The sequence below is a fragment of the Malurus melanocephalus genome, unplaced genomic scaffold (assembly GCF_030028575.1).
Source record: "Malurus melanocephalus ecotype Western Australia unplaced genomic scaffold, MMel_1.1 scaffold_607, whole genome shotgun sequence".
Lineage (NCBI taxonomy): Eukaryota > Metazoa > Chordata > Aves > Passeriformes > Maluridae > Malurus > Malurus melanocephalus.
Genome location: NW_026623839.1, coordinates 42403 through 60898, shown reverse-complemented (window position 1 = coordinate 60898; position 18496 = coordinate 42403). Strand labels below are relative to the sequence as shown.

Here is an 18496-nt window from a genome sequence, read left to right as displayed (position 1 = left end):
TTGGATATATTCGGAGTGATGATTAGTGTAGCTCCATGCTTAGGATCACGACGGAGAAGGAGCTAAATGCCCAGAAAATTTTTCAAAGTAATCTCTGCCTTTGCTATAAGCTGCTCAATCCTAGGTCATGCAGGACAATACGAAGTGTCTTTTTTTCTTCCTTCTGCAATATCTTTTAGGCACTCTAGTGCATAGAGTGTTGGCATATATGGGTTGTGCAAAGTAATTGTGTTTATGCTCATTTCTACAGTGGGATGCTCAGATGAACTGCGTGTTGGGAAATGCAGAAGTGCATCACCCTCGGTAGAGATGTGAACGATTCAATTTTCCTTTAGCCTCTTCACAGACAACCTCCATTCTCCTGGAACAGAAGAAGCCAGGACAACAATTTGTGAAAGAAGTTGGGCGTTCCTTGGAGTTGCAGTTACGCATGGAGGCCGGTAATTGTCCAGACTGGCCCCTAGATGCYCCCTGTGCACAAGGCAAACCAGCGAGCACTTCGGGTTTCCCGGCCAGTCCAGCTATCCCCAAAAGCAGCAGGGCTCTTAGTGCCTGTTATTTCACAGATGCATTTGCTCTGTTACAGCCATGCCTGCTTTAGCTGTTTTTTCTGCTTGACTTCAAACTGYGCACTTCCCGTTCATCTGAAACTGCAAAACTCTAGCGGTTTCTAGCCTCAGTCACAGAGGGAATGCAACTCAGTGTGGCTTCCCCTCTCCAAATCCTACCAGCCACTCACATTAAAGCTGYCCACTAGACCTTGTTGTAAAAACTAGCAGTGGCATCATTGCCAGCTGCTGTTCAGCTGTGATTTCCTCACACTGTCCTCATGAAGATCACAAAACAAGAGACATCTGAGAACAATTTGTGTTTTGTGGTCTTAAAAAAAAGAGCACAAAAAGAGAGGAAATACCAGATTTCCTTGATCTTTGACTTGGTATCCCTCTGCACTATGAGCATAAGCCTTTGAAAAACAGAAGCCTGTGAAAAAATTCAACAAGCCTGAAGCAGAAACTCTGAGCTGGTGTGTGTACTACAAACTGGTTAACCTCTGGAAGCCAAGGAGCTATGTTACAGGAGATCATCTCTGTTGAGAGTCACACTACTAGTCATAGAATCCCAGAATGGTTTCAGTTGGAAGAGACCTTAAAGATCATTCATTCCAACACCCTGCCATCGGCCYGGACACCTTTCACTGGACCAGGTTGCTCAGAGCTCTATTCAGCCTATTCACTCCTTAATAATACCAAAGTTAACCCCTGTCAAATTACACTTTCTAAGAAATCTGAAAATGTCTATATCTTCCAGACAAATCATGTTCACAGCATAGAAAACACTAAAATAAGTCATTTCTTTCCTGACTTAAACCCTTCTCTTGCTAGTTCTTTAATGGAAATTCCCTTTGCCTGAGAATTAAGATATAAATAAAATAATTACCCCAAAACCACAAAGGAAATCATGGCCCATATAGTGAAGGAAACTAAAGGCACTTTAGGAAAGACAGGTAAGAAACAAAATACTATCAAAAGCCTGATATCTAACTGGCCCCTTTAGCCTCTTCTCCACTCAATTAAAAATCTCTAGGAAGTAATCACAGGTTATTTGTGACTAAATGTGGGAATAACACCTGTATGCTGATGAGTAAGATTTATTATGTCAATTTGTTCTTAACTATTTGACTGGTTGCATGACGGCTCAGAGGAATTTTTGCTGAATCTCTGAGACTCAGAGGAGTTCAGCCCTTTTTCACCATTGTCACATTTGGTCCTTTGGGGATTTTTGGGATGCATCTTAGGATAGCTGCTCATTCTGTGATCAATCTGCCATAAGTCACCCAAGAACAGTTTTCCTCCTCCTGGAGCACTCTGCACAAATGATAAGTGTTGTGGGAAGAATGAGCACTCCAAATGCTGATTCTGAGTAAGAAAGTGTCTTCCCTGTCTTTCTCTTGCACTGTGTAATTCAGGAAGTCAGCTGTGTTTCTAGGCATTCTGTTGCACTCTGCAGTTGCAGACTGATGGTGGGGAAAGTCAGTACTTAAAAGCACTGAAGGCCATGCTATTTGGAAGACTTAATTTCAGTACCACYGCTAGTGTGCCATGTCTTTTGTAATAAACTACATGTAGAAAACAAGCCAGCTTCCCTTCTGCTATAGCTGTTGGTAGTTAGCAGGGTAATTTCGGCTAGAAGTAGGAACAATGCAGTATACTGCTATCTTCTGATCAGAAACTGTCCTACTATCTCTTTTTGGCACTGGCTTGAGATCTTAGGACAAAGATCTTGACTCYCAGTTGCAATCAATACTAGCAGTACACAAACCTATTAATTTCTTTTATTAGAAAACACCATGAGGTTGCCAGCAAGGTTTAATTTTGGCTTTGTCATAAGCATTATTAAATGCTTTTATATCTGTTGCATCGTATTTGCTAATTACTATTTTCTCCAGCCTTTTACAGCCCTAGGGGTATGAGGTAAGAAGGGAACTTACAAAAGGGGGATATAAAAGACTCCTAACATCACAGGGAAAGAATCTGAAAGACAATGGAAAGTACTCTGAAAAGCTTCTTCCTTTCCTTTCTCTTTAAGATGTTATTGAGAGCCAACTTCTAATCTTTAGGAGTAAGATAATTGAATTAGTTGGAGTTTATGAGCCTCACATTTGTAATGAATGTTGGTTGTGTAATCAAGTACTCAGCCATTGTCTGTCACAACAGCAGGTTGAAATTGAGTTAAAAAAGAATGAATGACACACCCATCCTTTCAGTCCTGGCTCTTGGTTGGACTAATCTAGAGATACAGCTCTAGAATGTAACACCCTCTGCCATGCACATTTGGAAACAGTACCTTGCTGACAGGATCAGGCAATGTTCTTCATATTCAATCCTCAGGACGTTTTGGACTTTCTCTATCACTGGGCGACTGACCTAGAAACAAATGCCGTGAACAAGTCTAAGTGCATACTATCTTTGATACCCCAACCATCTGTTTCATACTTCAATGCAAAGAAATGGGCATTATGGTCTTTTGTATTGCTGTTGTAATGAGAAAAGTTGTCTATTTCAATATGATGGTGGTACTGAAGGAAAAAAAAAAATCACTTAATCCAGCCTATAAGGATAAAGTATCTGTAAGGATAAGGTATCTGTAAGGGTTCAGTTTTAATATGACAAGCTTAGGATATGTTTACTCTGGCAAGTGTCAGAGCATTTTGGTTTATGCTTGTAATGAATAGAAATCACTTTTTTTCTGACATGCAGGCATTATATAGTGAAGCACTTCAGTTCGGTGAATGCCTGTCTGCAGCAAGGTTCTTAAAGAGCAGAAGAAAAAGCTTATTTAAAAGCTACAGTACAGTACAGCTTATTTAAAAGCTAAAATCCTGCCCTGAAGTGTATTAATAGCCTGCCAGTAGCAGCCAGCGAGGAGAAACATAGCTTCTCCGCTTCATACATTTWATTAACAAGCATCATTATGCTAGTGACTCAGTGTTTCAAATGTACCTCCATAAGTACATGCTCCGCAACTCCTTTTCACTTAACAGTAGAATATTTTGGTAATTCCTAGGAATTGCAGGGATCCGTGGGTTAGTTTTAAATTCTCAGGTCCCTGGTMTGAGCTTTCCACCTTTTCACAACACCTTAACCTTCCTATGTGATTCCACTAGAATTAATGATTAGTAATTCTTATCTTGTGTGTTTTCTTGATTGTCAGACTGCTGACTTGTCACTTCAAATCCTCTTTCAAATAAATACAACTTGGAATATTAGCTATAGAGCCAATGAATACTTAGGGGAAGAGTGTAAGGACAGATTAATTTTGTCCATTAAGGACAGATTAATTGTGTCAGCAATTTATAAATGTACTGAAGAAGAAACTGGTTTTGTATCACTTCATGAAATTGCTCCCAATACACCTTTTCCCCATAAAGTTGTCTAATTGTGTTTCAAACCCATTAATGCTTTTGATGAAAACAGTTAAAAGGCACATGAAAACCAGACTTGTGTGAATTTTTAGTAGCAGGAGTTTGAAACGAGGCAGACTAAGCTCTAAGGGAAAAATCATGCACTGGCTGGAGACAAAATGGGATAATACATTTTTTGTTTCCTGTTTCATGATCAGAGGACAACTCTGATTTTGGCTTGTATCATTTATGAAGCCTGAATAAGGCTGTCATACTAAGTCACAGACTTAATCTTTTTATATTTGTCTTCCACCATTTTTCCTTGTGTCTCCTGTAAGACACAAGGGAATGCCCTGATAACAGGTCMATCCCCTCTTTCTCCTTGCTGGATATGAGACATAAACCAGAAAAGCACTAACACCTCACTATARAACTTTAATTTAAGCTTATAATACAGATGAAGCATTACCTTCATGCCTGACAGAGCCAAGGTGTTTTTCAGTCGGTATTTGCCATCCTTCTGGGGATATGTGTACAGCAGAACATCATTCATCTACATGAAAAGAAAGACAAAATCAATGATTTGCAATATGGCTTGCAGATCTGCCTGCCTATTACTCCTGGGAGGGGTACCCAGAATAAGCAGTAACTTGATGAACTTGAGAATACCACCRAAATCCCATATTTGCCTGGTGATCCTGCTGTCTCCTGAATGTTAAGAAGACTGTATGAGAAAGACTGTATGAGAAGACTGTATGAGACTGTATGGACTTCCTCTGCCACTCATCAGTGCCAGTACTTAAGGCATTTCAAAGCACAAGAAAAGGTAACTACTTAAAATCATAGAATTGGAGTATTCTGAGTTGGAAGGGCCTCACAAGGATCATTGCTTCCAACTCCTGGCCCTGCACAGGACACTCCAACATTCCCACCGTGCGCTTCAGAGCGTTGTCCAAATGCTCCTGGAGCTCTGGCAGCCTTGGGGCCATGACCACTGCCCTGGGGAGCCTGTTCCAGTGCCCGACTCCCCTCTACGTGAAGAACCCTTTCCTAATATCCAGCCTAACCTTCTCCCTACACAACTTCATGCTGTTCCCTCGGATAAGAGCAGAGATTGATGCTGCTCCTCTACTACCCACCATGAGGGAGCTGCAGACCGTGATCAGGTCTGACCTCAGTCTCCTSCAGGCTGAACAATACAAGTGGCCTCAGCCACTCCTTGTATGGCTTCTCCTCCAGATCCTTCACTATCTCTGTGTTCCTCCTTTGGATGCTTTTTAACAGCTTTAGATCCTTCTTATGCTGGGGTGCCCAAAACTGCACACAGTACTCAAGGCGAGGCTGCCRCAGTGCAGAGCAGAGCAGAGCAGAGCGGGACAATCCCTCCCTCGCCCAGCCRGTGATGCTGAGCCTGAGCCTCCCAGACACAGCTGACCCTTCTGGCTTACAGGGCACAGCTGACTCATACTCAGCCTTTTGCTGCCCAGGAACCCCAGGTATCTTTCCACAGTGCAGCACTCCTCCCCTCATTCCCTAGTCTACGCACACRAGGGTTGCCCCGGCACAGCATTAGCCCTTGTTAAACTTCATATGGTTGGTGATTGCTCATCTCTCTAATTCATCAAGTTCTCTCTGGAAGATCTCTCTGCCCTCGAGGGARGGAGTTGACAGCTCCTCCCAGTATAGCATAACCAGCAAACTTACTCAGTAGCCCTTTGAGTCCTGCGTCRCTGTCGTTCATAAAGATTTTGAAGGGCCTAAAATGGAGCCCTGCAGCACTTGGGTACTAAGCCCAAGGAAGACAAATCCTGAGAGAGATTTTCAGGATTCTGATATAATCTGCTACGGGGCTTCTTGAACAGCAAAATGCATTTGTTTTATGTATTTTAAAAGTTACATATTTCTTTTAAAACCTTCTTATTCTTTTATTACTGTTGATAAAGGATAATACTCTGGTGCATACCATTATCATGACAACTCTGATTAATATCCCAAGATTTTAGAAAGCATGAATTTGCTTTATAATTGTCCATTGGAATTTTTTTCCTCCCTCTTTTTTTTTCTCCCAAACAGTATTTAGCAGTAGCTGTGATTTGGAGGTCCCACTAGCCACAGCTTGACACAGTGAAATTATGACAAACATTTCAAAGCTTGTGAAGCTTTGAACTCCTGAAGTCCTTGGGCTTCAGACACACTTCCTGTTTGCCAAAACACTTGGGGATTTCTAGATTGCTCAGAATTTGATATTGGAGCACATATTCTTTTTCTGCAGTGCTACACACATGTTCCCCAAATCAATTGCTGACAACACAGAGAAAGAAGGTTATGTCTCTTCTTTAATTCCCTTTTTTTTTATGTTACTACTTTTCTTTCCCCCTTTTCACAGTTCCCTTTGTTATGACAAGTACCCAGTAACATTAGAGTCAGTGCAGGTTTTCTGACCTATAGTGTTCAAATTTATTGAACCAAACAAGCTTATGCCCTGCAGAACTGCTGGTACCAGTACATGTAATGTACTCTCTGTCTAAAAGCTTCTACCACGTGTTTGCTTTTCCTGAATGTTTTAAAGTCTAGTTAATTATGAACCCTGTCTTCTTCTATTCAAGTCTGAATTAAATTCCCCGAGTCTCAGTGGAGCGGTCTGAATATGTGCTGGAGCTGTGTTTTCCAACCCGTGACTCCAAAAATCTCCTATACTCCAACCCTTGCCAGATACAGCATTTAAGAGTCTCCGATTTGATAGCAGCTTCCTGAAACCCATTTGCAACACAAGCGGCCCTTGTAGAGAAATTCTTGGGAGAGTGAGATAAGACACAGGCTCTGAGCTGCACCGTCTTGTGGTSGGGGGGCAATTAGAGGACCTGCCAATATCAGCAGCCCATTCTGTGCTGCACAGAGGCCACAACATCCTTGTAAACAGAGACTGGACTCAGGAAACAGACACACAGCAAAACTCATGAAACATCCTGCCAGGAAACACCAGATTCAACAATACCGTCAGCCTGCAAAAAACAGCCAGCTCAAGCAACATCACGATGCACACAATACAGCCGCAGAAACATATGCCCATCAAAAGCCCCAAAACTTTTCTTAACAACTGTCATGCCTCCATGGGCTCATAGACATACAGTGTTTGCTCCTTATGGGCAGATATATATTCAGAGCACAAACTAAAGCATGCACACTTGAAAGAACAGACCAAGCAGGAGTTTGGCACACACCCAAGTTTTACAGCATATTCTAGCTACAACCTCACTTTAATGGACTAGTCTACTGAGATGTGTAGGGATTAATTTCTCAGGGATGTCATCCAGTGTGTACTCTTGCTCTCAAATTCTCTCCAGGTCCTGGTCTTGATTTAACTTCAAGTCAGACTAAGTTTGCTACAAAGAAAGGCTGTTCACGTAAAAGTCTGTTTTGGATAGCGACAGTAAATACACTTATTTCATCAAAGCAAAGCCAAACTACACCTATTCATGCTAGCTTGGTGATCTTTTTGAGTTGCTGACCTGTGATGCATTAAAAAAAAGGTTCTGACATGTTTGTTTTTTTATTAATACATAAACCTGAGTTTTGCAAGTGGTTTCAAAGGATTATAATATGATCCTTTAAATAAATGGCAGTTTTAGAAGACAGTAATTAGGAGACTATTCTAGTTCTCCCACAGTATCCCTAGGCATTTGATTCAAGACAGCACTGACAGAGGGAAGGATATTCTCATGCAGGAGTGGCCTGTTAATGAAAAATGTTGGTAGTGATTGCTAATTGGACCTTAAGACTGATGCAGTAAACATGCTATATGCCAAGACAAAAATATGCTGAGGTAGCTATGTAGTAGATATGTTACTGTATCCACAAGCTAAATAGTYCTTTAAGCAATGCAGAAGTGGTAGTGGCATGTGCAGTGGTGGCATCACTGACAATCCATAGCAATAGTAGTTACAAGCAGATAATGCAAGACCATTCAGGTGCTTGCTACGGCAAGAATTACCATATTCCACAGTAACTGCCCTGCAAATTCACCATACATGGAATTTCTTTGCAACCTGAGGAACATACATAGTGGAGGAGACTAGAGCAAAAAAAAAAAAAAAAAAAAAAAAAAAAAAAAAAAAAATATCACTGAATCGTATGGTTATTTGCCAATAAGTTTCAAATAGTTTCAAAGATTTATTTACCCTCTCCCTGCTCTTACAGGAAATACAATCCAGGAAGCCTGACGTGATTGCAGCTTCAGGGTGCTAGACCAGGAAAGAAGCCAGGTTTATGTGTCTCTAGATTCTTGAAAATGACCATTATGATTTAATCTAGCTCCACCACATTCTTTGCATGACAGCACATTTGGTCACAGTTTGCCTTACTTACTGAAAGGAAAAAAAAAACCAACACTTTTTCTGTATACTGAGAGCATCTATTAACAAGATACTGGCTACTCTAATGTATCCAGCTGTCAAGARACATATCTCTCCTTGCAGTTAACATCTGACTTTGAGCATGTGAACTTTCCCCAGGAAATAGTTCCTAAACTAGAAAGTGCCAGAAACGAATTTCTGTGCTTGATTTGTTCCAATAATACTTTTGGCSTCTCGTGACCTGTGACCTTTGAGCTGATACAACAATTTTGGATGACCTGGAATTTATATAAGTTTATCTGAAATTTAAATTACTTTCCTCTCAATGCTTATTACCAATCCGATTATCAGTTGCAATAGCTAAGTTTGTGACACCTTGGTATTTGCCACAGTAGTGGGTTATGATGGCAGGGTAACCATGTCTTGGAATTTTGTCCCAGCTTTAGCCAAAATTATTTTTGATTACCAACAAAGGCAAGTGTTTCAGAAGAGAGATCAGTAGCAATGTACTTATTAGGTGGTCATCAGTAGACTTCAGAGTTACCACTGCTTAGAACACTGTTTGTTAAGACCAGCTCCAGGATATTCTGGCATAGCCTTTTTCCCTTGGCTGCAACGAAGTCATGATGTTGACATTTATTACACTTGTTACAGTCCATTGATCTTGACTCAGTAAAACATAACTGCAGCTATCTCATATTTTAAGATTTGGGTGAAACTCATCATTTTCAGTATACCAAAGTCCGAATTTTCACAGAAACCACAGAAACCATCATAAAAGTGCAGCACCAGCTCCGTGTCCCAACCCATCTGATCTTTGATCGTGACTGCAATATGTGATTGAAGGAAGGAAGGGAAAAAGAGGGAAAGAAGCTTGTACATCCACTTGTGCACAAATAGGAGCTACTAGTAAGAGGGAGAAGTAAGAAGGTTTAATGCAAAATATATGGCTTCTGTAATAAACCATCTCTCTTTGCAATGATCCTATGGTGAAAAGCTGTCAACACTTAAAGGCCACAGCAAACACATACTCCAGACAAAAAAAAACATGTATTTTAGAATAAATTATGCAACCAGTATTTAATGTTAGCAGAAGCAGTAATGCTCAGTTCTCTTTTTTTTTTTTTTTTTCTGGGAAGAAGCTCTAAAGGGTTTTTCAAACATTAACAGGTAAACAGGTAACAAACTCCTAAGACACAGGCATATTTCATATTCCCCTTCATATTGATAAGTGCATAAAAATACCTGTGGATATACAATAAGCTACCTGAAAATTTGAGAACAGAGAACCTGGAGTCTCAGATATTCTCTAACTGCTCAWCGGAGTGTGTAATGCAAAACAGAAAGCATGAATGATCATAGTTTATCTCCAAACAGTGGTGTTTCATCTATATTGATTTGCAAATACTTGCAATTATTGCAGTAGGATTGTGGACCCTTGGAAAAGGTATTCCAGCCAAGCGATGAAAGGTCCATTTTTCCTAACTATTCTAGAAGAACATTGCAAACTGTCATTGAAAGCTGTTGCTCTAATCCACAGGAAGCTGGAGATGKGTTTAGAGGAACTATACTGAGGCAATGCACACAGTTAGCAGGTAATTTACATATATGTGGACAGCAGGAGCTAGTCCATCAGTCCTTCAGCTTCACAAATCCCTTCCAAGTGTGACCAAAGAAAGTTTTCAGTTACTTTAGCAGTAGGGTATTCTCTCTTGCTTTCAATTAAATCTTCTGAGCTATTTGCTCAGGACTGCAAGTGTGAAGCTTAATTCCAGAAGGTGTTCAGGAGCTCCCATCTTCCTGATCCCCTCGAAAATTTGCCCTTCTTTGCAGAATTATGTCCTGGTAAAGGCTGTATGTAGCTGTTATAACTGGAGGGTTGCATACAGTGTGTATTCCCGCATGTGGGGCCAGTGGGACAGGTGTGAAAGGGCTACAGCCCAGTTCCCAACATGAACAAACTCACCACATCCCTGCTGACAGTTATATGACTTACAGCCTGAAATCTGCCAGGGGTCAGGGTTGCGTAAATGTATGGAAAGATATGAGAAAGATGGTAAAATTAGGACAGAAATCTTACCAAGAACAAATGCCGAGGATGCCTATTTTTGCCAGACACTTTCATCAGCGTTCCCTCTTTGACAAAGATCTGAAGGAGAAAACAGCAGATTGTAACCTGAGACGTCATTCTGAATCTTACTGAGAAAAGAGAACATTTCTCCTGAGGAAAGAGCTACTCCAACCCTATTYGTCAGCACAAGAAGAGACAGAGAACCTCAACACTTATTCTAGCCTTGCTCTTTACGATTTGGCTTAGTTTTTGCTTGGGTTAGCTCTGCTGCCCTTCATGGCTTGCATTTSTGTCAGTACAAAATGGGTCGGAGAACTACTTGTCCTCAGCCCACTATTTCTGCACTGTGGACGGTACTCAGATGTGACTGTCACAGATTGCAAAGCAAATATATAAAGGGCTTTAGAAAAGAATTCCTGTCTTTACAAGTCCTTTAAAACAGACAGACCAAAGAGAAAAGCTGAAAGCTTGGGTTTTAGTATGCTACACTCACTTAACTATACCCACACRTATAATTAGTATAATTTCACCAGCACAATACTTTTTCGGTCCATCTTATTACTATGTATGTAGCTAGGACTGCATAAGTAAGCAGCTAAACCAGCACGCTAGAACTGCATTGCAGGAATGTTTGAAAAAGTCTGCCATAACTGGACTACATCAGTGGATTAACAATCATCTGCTCTTTTCATATGGAGAAGAGGAAGAGAATCTGGTGCAGTTTTCCACTCTTGAACAGTTTATAATCAAAGAGACCAATCCTACAAATTCTGCATGCTGGGCTTTGCAGAATTTGTTAAAGCATTACCTGGCAAGGGCAAGTGAGGATACTGATATTAGAAAGAAAAACAAAGAATGACTGCAGTATTTGTCTGATGAGTATTCTTGTGCTATGAGTATGCATGCCTTGAAAATTGCTTTGTGAATTTTGTTAAAGATGCTGGTGGACCGAAGGGAAATTCAGAGTTGCAGAACTTAAGAAAGCAATCTTTTGAAGCGTAGAGGCAGGTTGGAGCTGAGGAAACTGGACAGATTTGAAAACCAGAAGAAGAAATCTGYGTTTGATGTGGATAGCAAGACAGAGCTGTACACTCTTTCATATTTCTATTGATGTGTTGCTTAAAAACAGTGTCTTGTATTAAAAGCACCATGGGGGAATGGTGGAAATATAAATTTGAAAACAAATTAATTGCTCTGATTTAAGGTTCTTGCCCAGTGATATAAAGTCTTTCCAGACTGCAAGCAATTCCTGCAGCCTTTYGACAGGAGTATATAAGGAGGAAAGCAGTAGCTCCATCAAAATACACTACACTAGGGGTGAATGAGGACAGCTGAAGCGAAAAGTCAAATGGCTGCTCTGTGTAAAAGCAGAGATAATGCATGTCTTTCCCAGCCTGACCTTCTTTTTTAGCACTGTCAGAATGTTTTTCTACACAAAGCTATGCTCCAACTCTTATCACAGTAGCTCAGTAAACGACCTCTGTAGACGTCTGAAACACGGTCATTCACACAGAGAGATTGCTGGACGGAAAAAACGCCCCTTACCAGCATGGGTCTACCTGCAGCACTCACCCTTCCTGGCTGGAGGAGGCTGGTCTGCCCTCTCACACTGTGCTCAATGTGTACTAGCTTCTGCAAGTTTTCCTGGGAGAGAGAAACAGCATTTAGAAGACTGTATGGAGACTGTTTTTATATAAGCAGGCAAATCTTCCCTCACTCGTTCTCACCATTTTATTTCTTTAGAACTGATATTACAGAATTAGGTTTCAGAGAGAACTGAGACTGAGGATTTTACACCCAGAAAGTCTTCTTYCTGCCTTACGGATTTTACATAACCTCATCACCTGCATTCACATCTGCCTGACCTTCTACAGTTCTTTTACCTGTGATTTCCCAGTTCACCTTCCAAAGGGCCTGCTAACTCCATATGGTATTTACACATTGGCTTCTTTGCTGACTTTCTGGCTCTGGGAACTAATAAAATAGGGGGAGAGACAAAGTACAGTGTCTGCTCCCAAGTCCTGTGCATTAGTGCCATGACACAGTTAATCTAAAGAAGGCTTTGCTAATCTGAAAATTATTATTCTGTGATGATGGAATTATGCCTTTCCAATAGGGGATTTAGAAGGTAAACTAGTAAACAGGCAATGAAGCTGCATTTCTGTTCTGATGCTTTGCAAAARTTAGGAAGTTTATGATCAAACTCCGATACTATTAACTGTTTACCTGGCCTTAAAGCACACCCGATGAGTGGGCACTGGCATCAGGCATGAGCTTATCTGTGAGGATGGTTAATAAGATTAACCTGGATAAGCCCRTGCTCCCATGAAAAAATCAGGTGCATATAAGAAGGAAGAAGGGATGTCTGTATCCCTGCAATATTACTAGTCTTTTCAAATCTCTTCCCATTTAGCAGGTAAGGCTGTTAAAACAAAGGCTTGTGAATAGGATTCAGCTGTGGTTTTTATCTGATCAGAACAGTAGACTGGGCTGCCCAGCAGCAATGAGTCATTGCTGGAATATGCCTAAAAATTAGGAGTCTCCTAAGTTAGCCGTTGTATCCTATATCCTCAGTTATGCACACAGATAAACTACAGACTAAGAACCGTATTTGATACAGCTTCATGACCTGACAGCCTGTGAGTACAGTTTACTGCTACAACAGGCAGTGGTGTGTTTTCCTTTGCTCCATTGATTGGCATTAAGTTACCCCTGGGATTAGTGAGACTTGATTAGATCATACGCTGTATCTGTCTGATACAAATCAGTGGTGTCTGCAGAATCAGCTAATTAAGAAAGCTATCACAGATACCAGATGGAGTATATCCAAGTCAACATGTTGGTATGCCAAGGCTAATTTACCCTGGATTTCAGCTAACACAATTAATGTACCTATCTAGACTTTCTTTTTGAGATAAGTCTGAAATACCTCCATATCTTACTGCTCTAGTGAAATATTACACTTATTTAGCATGATATTAAGTTTACTTCTTAATCGGTAACTTAATCAGCCATCAAATACATGGAAATACCTACAAGACTCGACCAGCACAGGGCTGCATTGTGCCCATGAGGTGTCATTGAGAGTTGACACATTGTAAAGTACCTCTTTTGCAATGTAGGAAGTAGCAAATGGAATTTTTCAGGTCACTTCTAAAATACCATAGGCCAACAAAATGGAAACAACATATAGAGMAATAGCACAGGAAATATCAGAAATCATGGGAACGCTGACTTTTGCAAAAGATACTTGAAAAGGACTTTTCCACCACTGAAGGATATTTTAGCCTGGCAAAACTTGGGCAATTGACAGCATTCACAATGAAAAACCTTTCGTCTGCAGAAAAAGCAGTGTCCTCCTTTGAGCACACTCCAGCCAGTGCTAGTACTACTCATTTGGGTTTCTACGAGAGCGAGAGAAGTTACAGAAGTTACAGTTTTCTCAGGACTGCCGGCACAGAAGTGCCTGTTGAAATGCTGATATTTGCAATATGGACACATGTTCACCAGGAAACGGACAGAGAAGTATTGAATTCATTTCCTGAAGGAAGTCACACTATCACATATGAAGGATAGTGGTTTATCTGGGAAGGTGGACAGCTGAGTGGGGGGAGGGAGTTTAGTTCCCCTAAATTCCCTGTTTATATAGCTTTCTTCATTGGTCTTAAAAGTATCATAATTCTTCTTTCAAAGATTGTTCACAATCCTACAATTATGKAATAAAAGCAAAGCTCCACCCAGATAATACTGCAGATGTGGCTGTCAGAAATTCCGCTGTGGCCATTTTAGCAGTGAACTGCAGCTTCCATAATTTTGTCATGATGTCTATGCAGCAGGAACACCTCCCTAAGGAATTCACCAGATGTTAATAGYAGCAGTGATTTATAGCTCTTAGATGCTCAGGGCCACGAACAGATTGTAGACATTCAGAGAGCGATACAAACCTTTAGTTCATCTGCTGGAATTAAAGACAGACATTAATACTCTGTGGTGATGGTGTGCCTTAAGCATCTGTTTGTACATCTGTAAACTGAAAGCAGTATTTCCCTACCTGGTGAAAATGCTGTGGAAATAGTTATAGTCATTATGTACTTGAAAATCCTGGGTTAATAGTTACCCGGAAAAACTGATAGAGTCTTATTATCATAAACAAGAAAAGCTAATAATGGGTCATAGATATTCTCTAGAAAATGTAGATCATAATTCAGTGCTTCTATGAGATTTTTGGAGTGTTGTTTGATGAGCTAGTATGTGGTCAGAGAAATCTTCCTCCTTCCAGCTATATGCTAAGATTAAATTATTTCTTACAAATTCAACCAGGTACATGACAATTTATTAACACTCTAAAATGAGCAGCATTGTTCAGTTTATTTTGTAATGTGAKTAATTACTTGCTTTTATTTTTTCTTTCACTAAAACCGAGAGAAAGAAAAGAAATGCTGGTTGTGGCTTTTTTTGGCTGGCATGTTAATTCAGGAGGACAACCTCTGAGTTAGCAGAAAACTGAACTTTGTTTCCTGTGAACCTGTGCCTTCACAATACCGCCCYCCGCATTCACACAGATGGGAAAGAAGGAAATTTTGTTTCATCTCTCCCATGCCATAGTTTTGAAAAAGAGCAGATGTGCTCTGATGATTTGATAAAAAATAAGTGTAAAAATCTATTTGGAATTTGTGATGAAACTATTCAAAAAGAGACCTTACAGATTGTATTTCGTGATAAAACTCTAGGCTTGTTAGACATACTCCTTGCAATCTACATCTGTTCTTTCATCTTAATAACCAAATAGCATGTTCTTCCCTAACAATTCATGTGTATTTGTTTTTTCAACCTTAAAATCCTACCTGAAAACAAGCTCTTACTAAGAAGATTGGTATTTTACTCCTTTCCTTCATCTGCACTGATGCGATGATCCTACACGTGATGTTTTTTCTCTTTSCCTCTTAAATTTCATGTTTTGATGCCTGAATGATTATTCACAACCCTCTCTCTGGTCAGGAAATGAAATAATAAAGAAGTGAGTTGAACGGCATCTGTAACTAGCTATGGTGTTTGCAATGCAATGCCAAATACTTCTTTAACTTAGTAAAGGCCCAGCAAAATTCCAGGGCAGGATGTTAAATTCGGCAATGCTCAAATGAGAAGTAAAACGTGAAAGGTCCCCTAATATATCATACATTCCCAATAACTTGAAAACCCCGGGACCCAATGTAATGATGAATACTTTGCTTTGGAAAACTTTGTGTAACTTATTTAGATACCTGAATCTGAATTCAGACATGAACTGTAATCTGTGAAAGGCCAGTCTGGCTGTGGGATCATTTGCAAGATTATAAACTATGACCTACCCTTCTGAAGTAAAATGGGATCCCAGAATTGTGGCAAAATTATGTAAATGAGCTCAGATTCTATCTTTAATAGATTTGATAGTACCTTTGAACATTTTGTATCTAAAAACATCCCAGTCTAGAAATAGAACTGTGAAAATTCCCACTTCTTCCTTCATTGGTCCACACAGCATTTCAGCAGCCCCAAGAGGTAAAAAAAAAAACCCTTTGTGCTACTGGTTATGGCATCTTACATCTTGCACAGCTACACTAAAGGGCATAGACCAACTCCATATCTGCAGTACTGTAGGCCAGATCTGTATAAGCCTTGAGTCTCACCTTGGACAAGGCTTCAGAATTTAGCACACATATGTATTCACTGAACAAATATGTAGAAAGCACCCTATTGATTTGGAGAGCATGTGTCATGGTAGGACTCACCGCTTGGAGCATGCTGTCATTGGCTTGGTCCGTGATTTCAGAAACAATGAATAAGGCAGCTGAAGGATGAAGCAAAACAAACACTATATATCACATGAAAGAGTAGGAAAAGAAATCTCTCCTGTTTGCAAGGGCATCCTTTGACTGTCACTATCATAATGCAATGTCKAGCAACTTTGACATGGCACACTATGCTGTCCCCCCTTGCTCCCTTCATCATTCTCGTGTGAAACCGCATCACACTTGTGCCGACCTAGAGAGCTTATGAGGTTCCTTTTAAGCACTCAACATGGCACGAAATCTTTTTTTAATGTTTTTTAGTTGCAGATTTTTGTCAATGTCTTGTGGTATAGAGAGATGAATGTAACCCARCTTCAGGCACCAAATAACATGGCAGTCTACAGTGTGCCTCTTACCGTTGAGGGAGAGGACACGTTATCCCCTTCTGACAGAAATGTGCATGAAGTGGTGACATGAACTAACTCTTGKATTTTCCACTGGCAAATAATCTGGGCTAGGGCATCTTGGCTGGCACTGAGAGCAGTGGCATAACACAGCTCATATCCTTATTTCACATCCCTTCCCCTGTGGCACAGGGCTTCCTATCAATTTCTGGCCATAACCTGGGAGCACGATAGCCATTGCTGACCAGAAATGGGACAAGTGTCTGCAAACCACAAACAGGGTAGGCAATTGTGACCAGAGGGCTCGAGTGTCTTCCCTGCTGTTGTTTAAATTACTGGTATAGGTGTAGCTCTACTGTTAGTGACTAGGGTCCTAGATCTTGCATCAGTCTCTGCTCCTGGTCAGAATAGATTCATTTTCAGTCAACCATTGACTTTATTGCAGTGAGTTGGTTTGGATTTACAATCAGTGTAAGAGGGGTGAACTGGCTTTGTTAACACAATGTATTGCTGTACTCCAGCCAGGTAACTACTCCTACAGACACCACTACTCAACCTTGCTTTGATTTCAGTGGGAGCAAGAGACTTCTGCTTTACGTGTCTCATGTGTTGGAAAGGATGGTGTTAGCAGTCGATTTGTTCTCGGTTTTGCGGAACTGATTTTTATGCAATTTCTTTCAACTTTACGTAGCCTTAAGGAATCCGGAATAACAGATACAAGATTCAAACTTCCTGGGTTTCTCCCAAGTTCACAGAGCACAGCAGGCATATCATAAATAATGGGACACAATCAAGCAGGGCGAGCTATCCAAATTGACATCACAATGACCAGGCCAAATATGTAGACAGCCAAAGAGGACTAGGATTTCCTCAAATGACTGTGGCAGAACTACAGTGTCTGCRTTATGCCTGTATAGATGATATTTTCTTCCTCTATAAGTTCTATCATGTCAAAACTATGGGAAGTCCATATATTTAAATTAAAAAAATAGGAATCTTGTCTTAAATTATTTGTCTGAATTAGTGATCAGTTCTTATAGATTTTACATCTAACCTATTAATGCAAAATCTGGAAAATAATCATCTTCCATGTACTACCAGTATAGAGATCTTGTACCTTTTTAGAGGCAATGTTAGCAAAGCAGAATTTTTCTTCCAACAATTTCRTTTTACCTTGTGTCGCTTCATACTCTGTAGAATCAGGACAAAGATTGTTCAAGTAATCTGTAGAAAATGATCAAACAAACACAGATATCCAATAATCTGAATACAGATCAACATAATTTGTAGCATTGTTAGCTAAAACATAAAATCCTAATCACAAAATCCGACACTGGTTGAGGTTGGAAGGAACATTAGGTATCATCTTGTTCCAATCCTTCTGCCATGGGCAGGAACACATTCCAGCAAACCAGGTTGCTCAAAGCCTCATCCAACCTGGACTTGAACACTTCCAGGAATGGGGCATGCACAGTAATGTCCGACAGCACTTTATTCCCAAAAAATTAAGTGCACATATAGCCTCTTCCGAAAGCAAAACTCATCTTTGATGGTATTTTGCTGTTGGCAGGTATAAATAAACAAGTAGTGACAAAAATGTTTMTCAGTCAAGAGAATTGCTGAGTAGCATTACTTCACAAATAATTATTCTTCTAATGAATTCTGTTTTCCCATCTGAATGGATGCTGTTGGYTCTATTTATAGTTAGAGTACATGAATCATATGCTTTTTATGGGCACAGGAAGGTGACACTACTTCTGTACAAGCAGGGTTTAAATAATTACTATTGAACTCAATCATATTCTGAAAAAAGTTTTGAAAGATAGATACAAAAGTGTTTAGTGTGACAGCAATTATATCTGCATTATGTCCAAACTTTTAACCAGTGTTTTTTTGGACTATTTTTCTTGGATCATCTGCTTATTCCATGTCTGGGTCTTTATGCTTTTAAAGACTGTAGTATATGAGTACTACTGTTTTAAGAGCCTAGTCTTGGAAAT

At 40.2% G+C, this 18496-nt stretch overlaps 1 protein-coding gene across 1 annotated transcript in view; it reads right to left on the bottom strand.

Annotated features, from left to right (window-relative positions):
• Positions 1-18496, bottom strand: part of FGD5 (FYVE, RhoGEF and PH domain containing 5) — a 63309-nt gene that overhangs the window by 12741 nt on the left and 32072 nt on the right. Inside the window, exons 9-14 of the mRNA XM_057383120.1 lie at positions 17670-17720; positions 16093-16151; positions 11897-11968; positions 10334-10402; positions 4371-4454; positions 2845-2924 (exon numbers count right to left, since the gene is read on the bottom strand). Of these exons, the coding sequence (XP_057239103.1) occupies positions 2845-2924; positions 4371-4454; positions 10334-10402; positions 11897-11968; positions 16093-16151; positions 17670-17720 (415 nt within the window). The remainder of the gene's footprint in view (positions 1-2844; positions 2925-4370; positions 4455-10333; positions 10403-11896; positions 11969-16092; positions 16152-17669; positions 17721-18496) is intronic.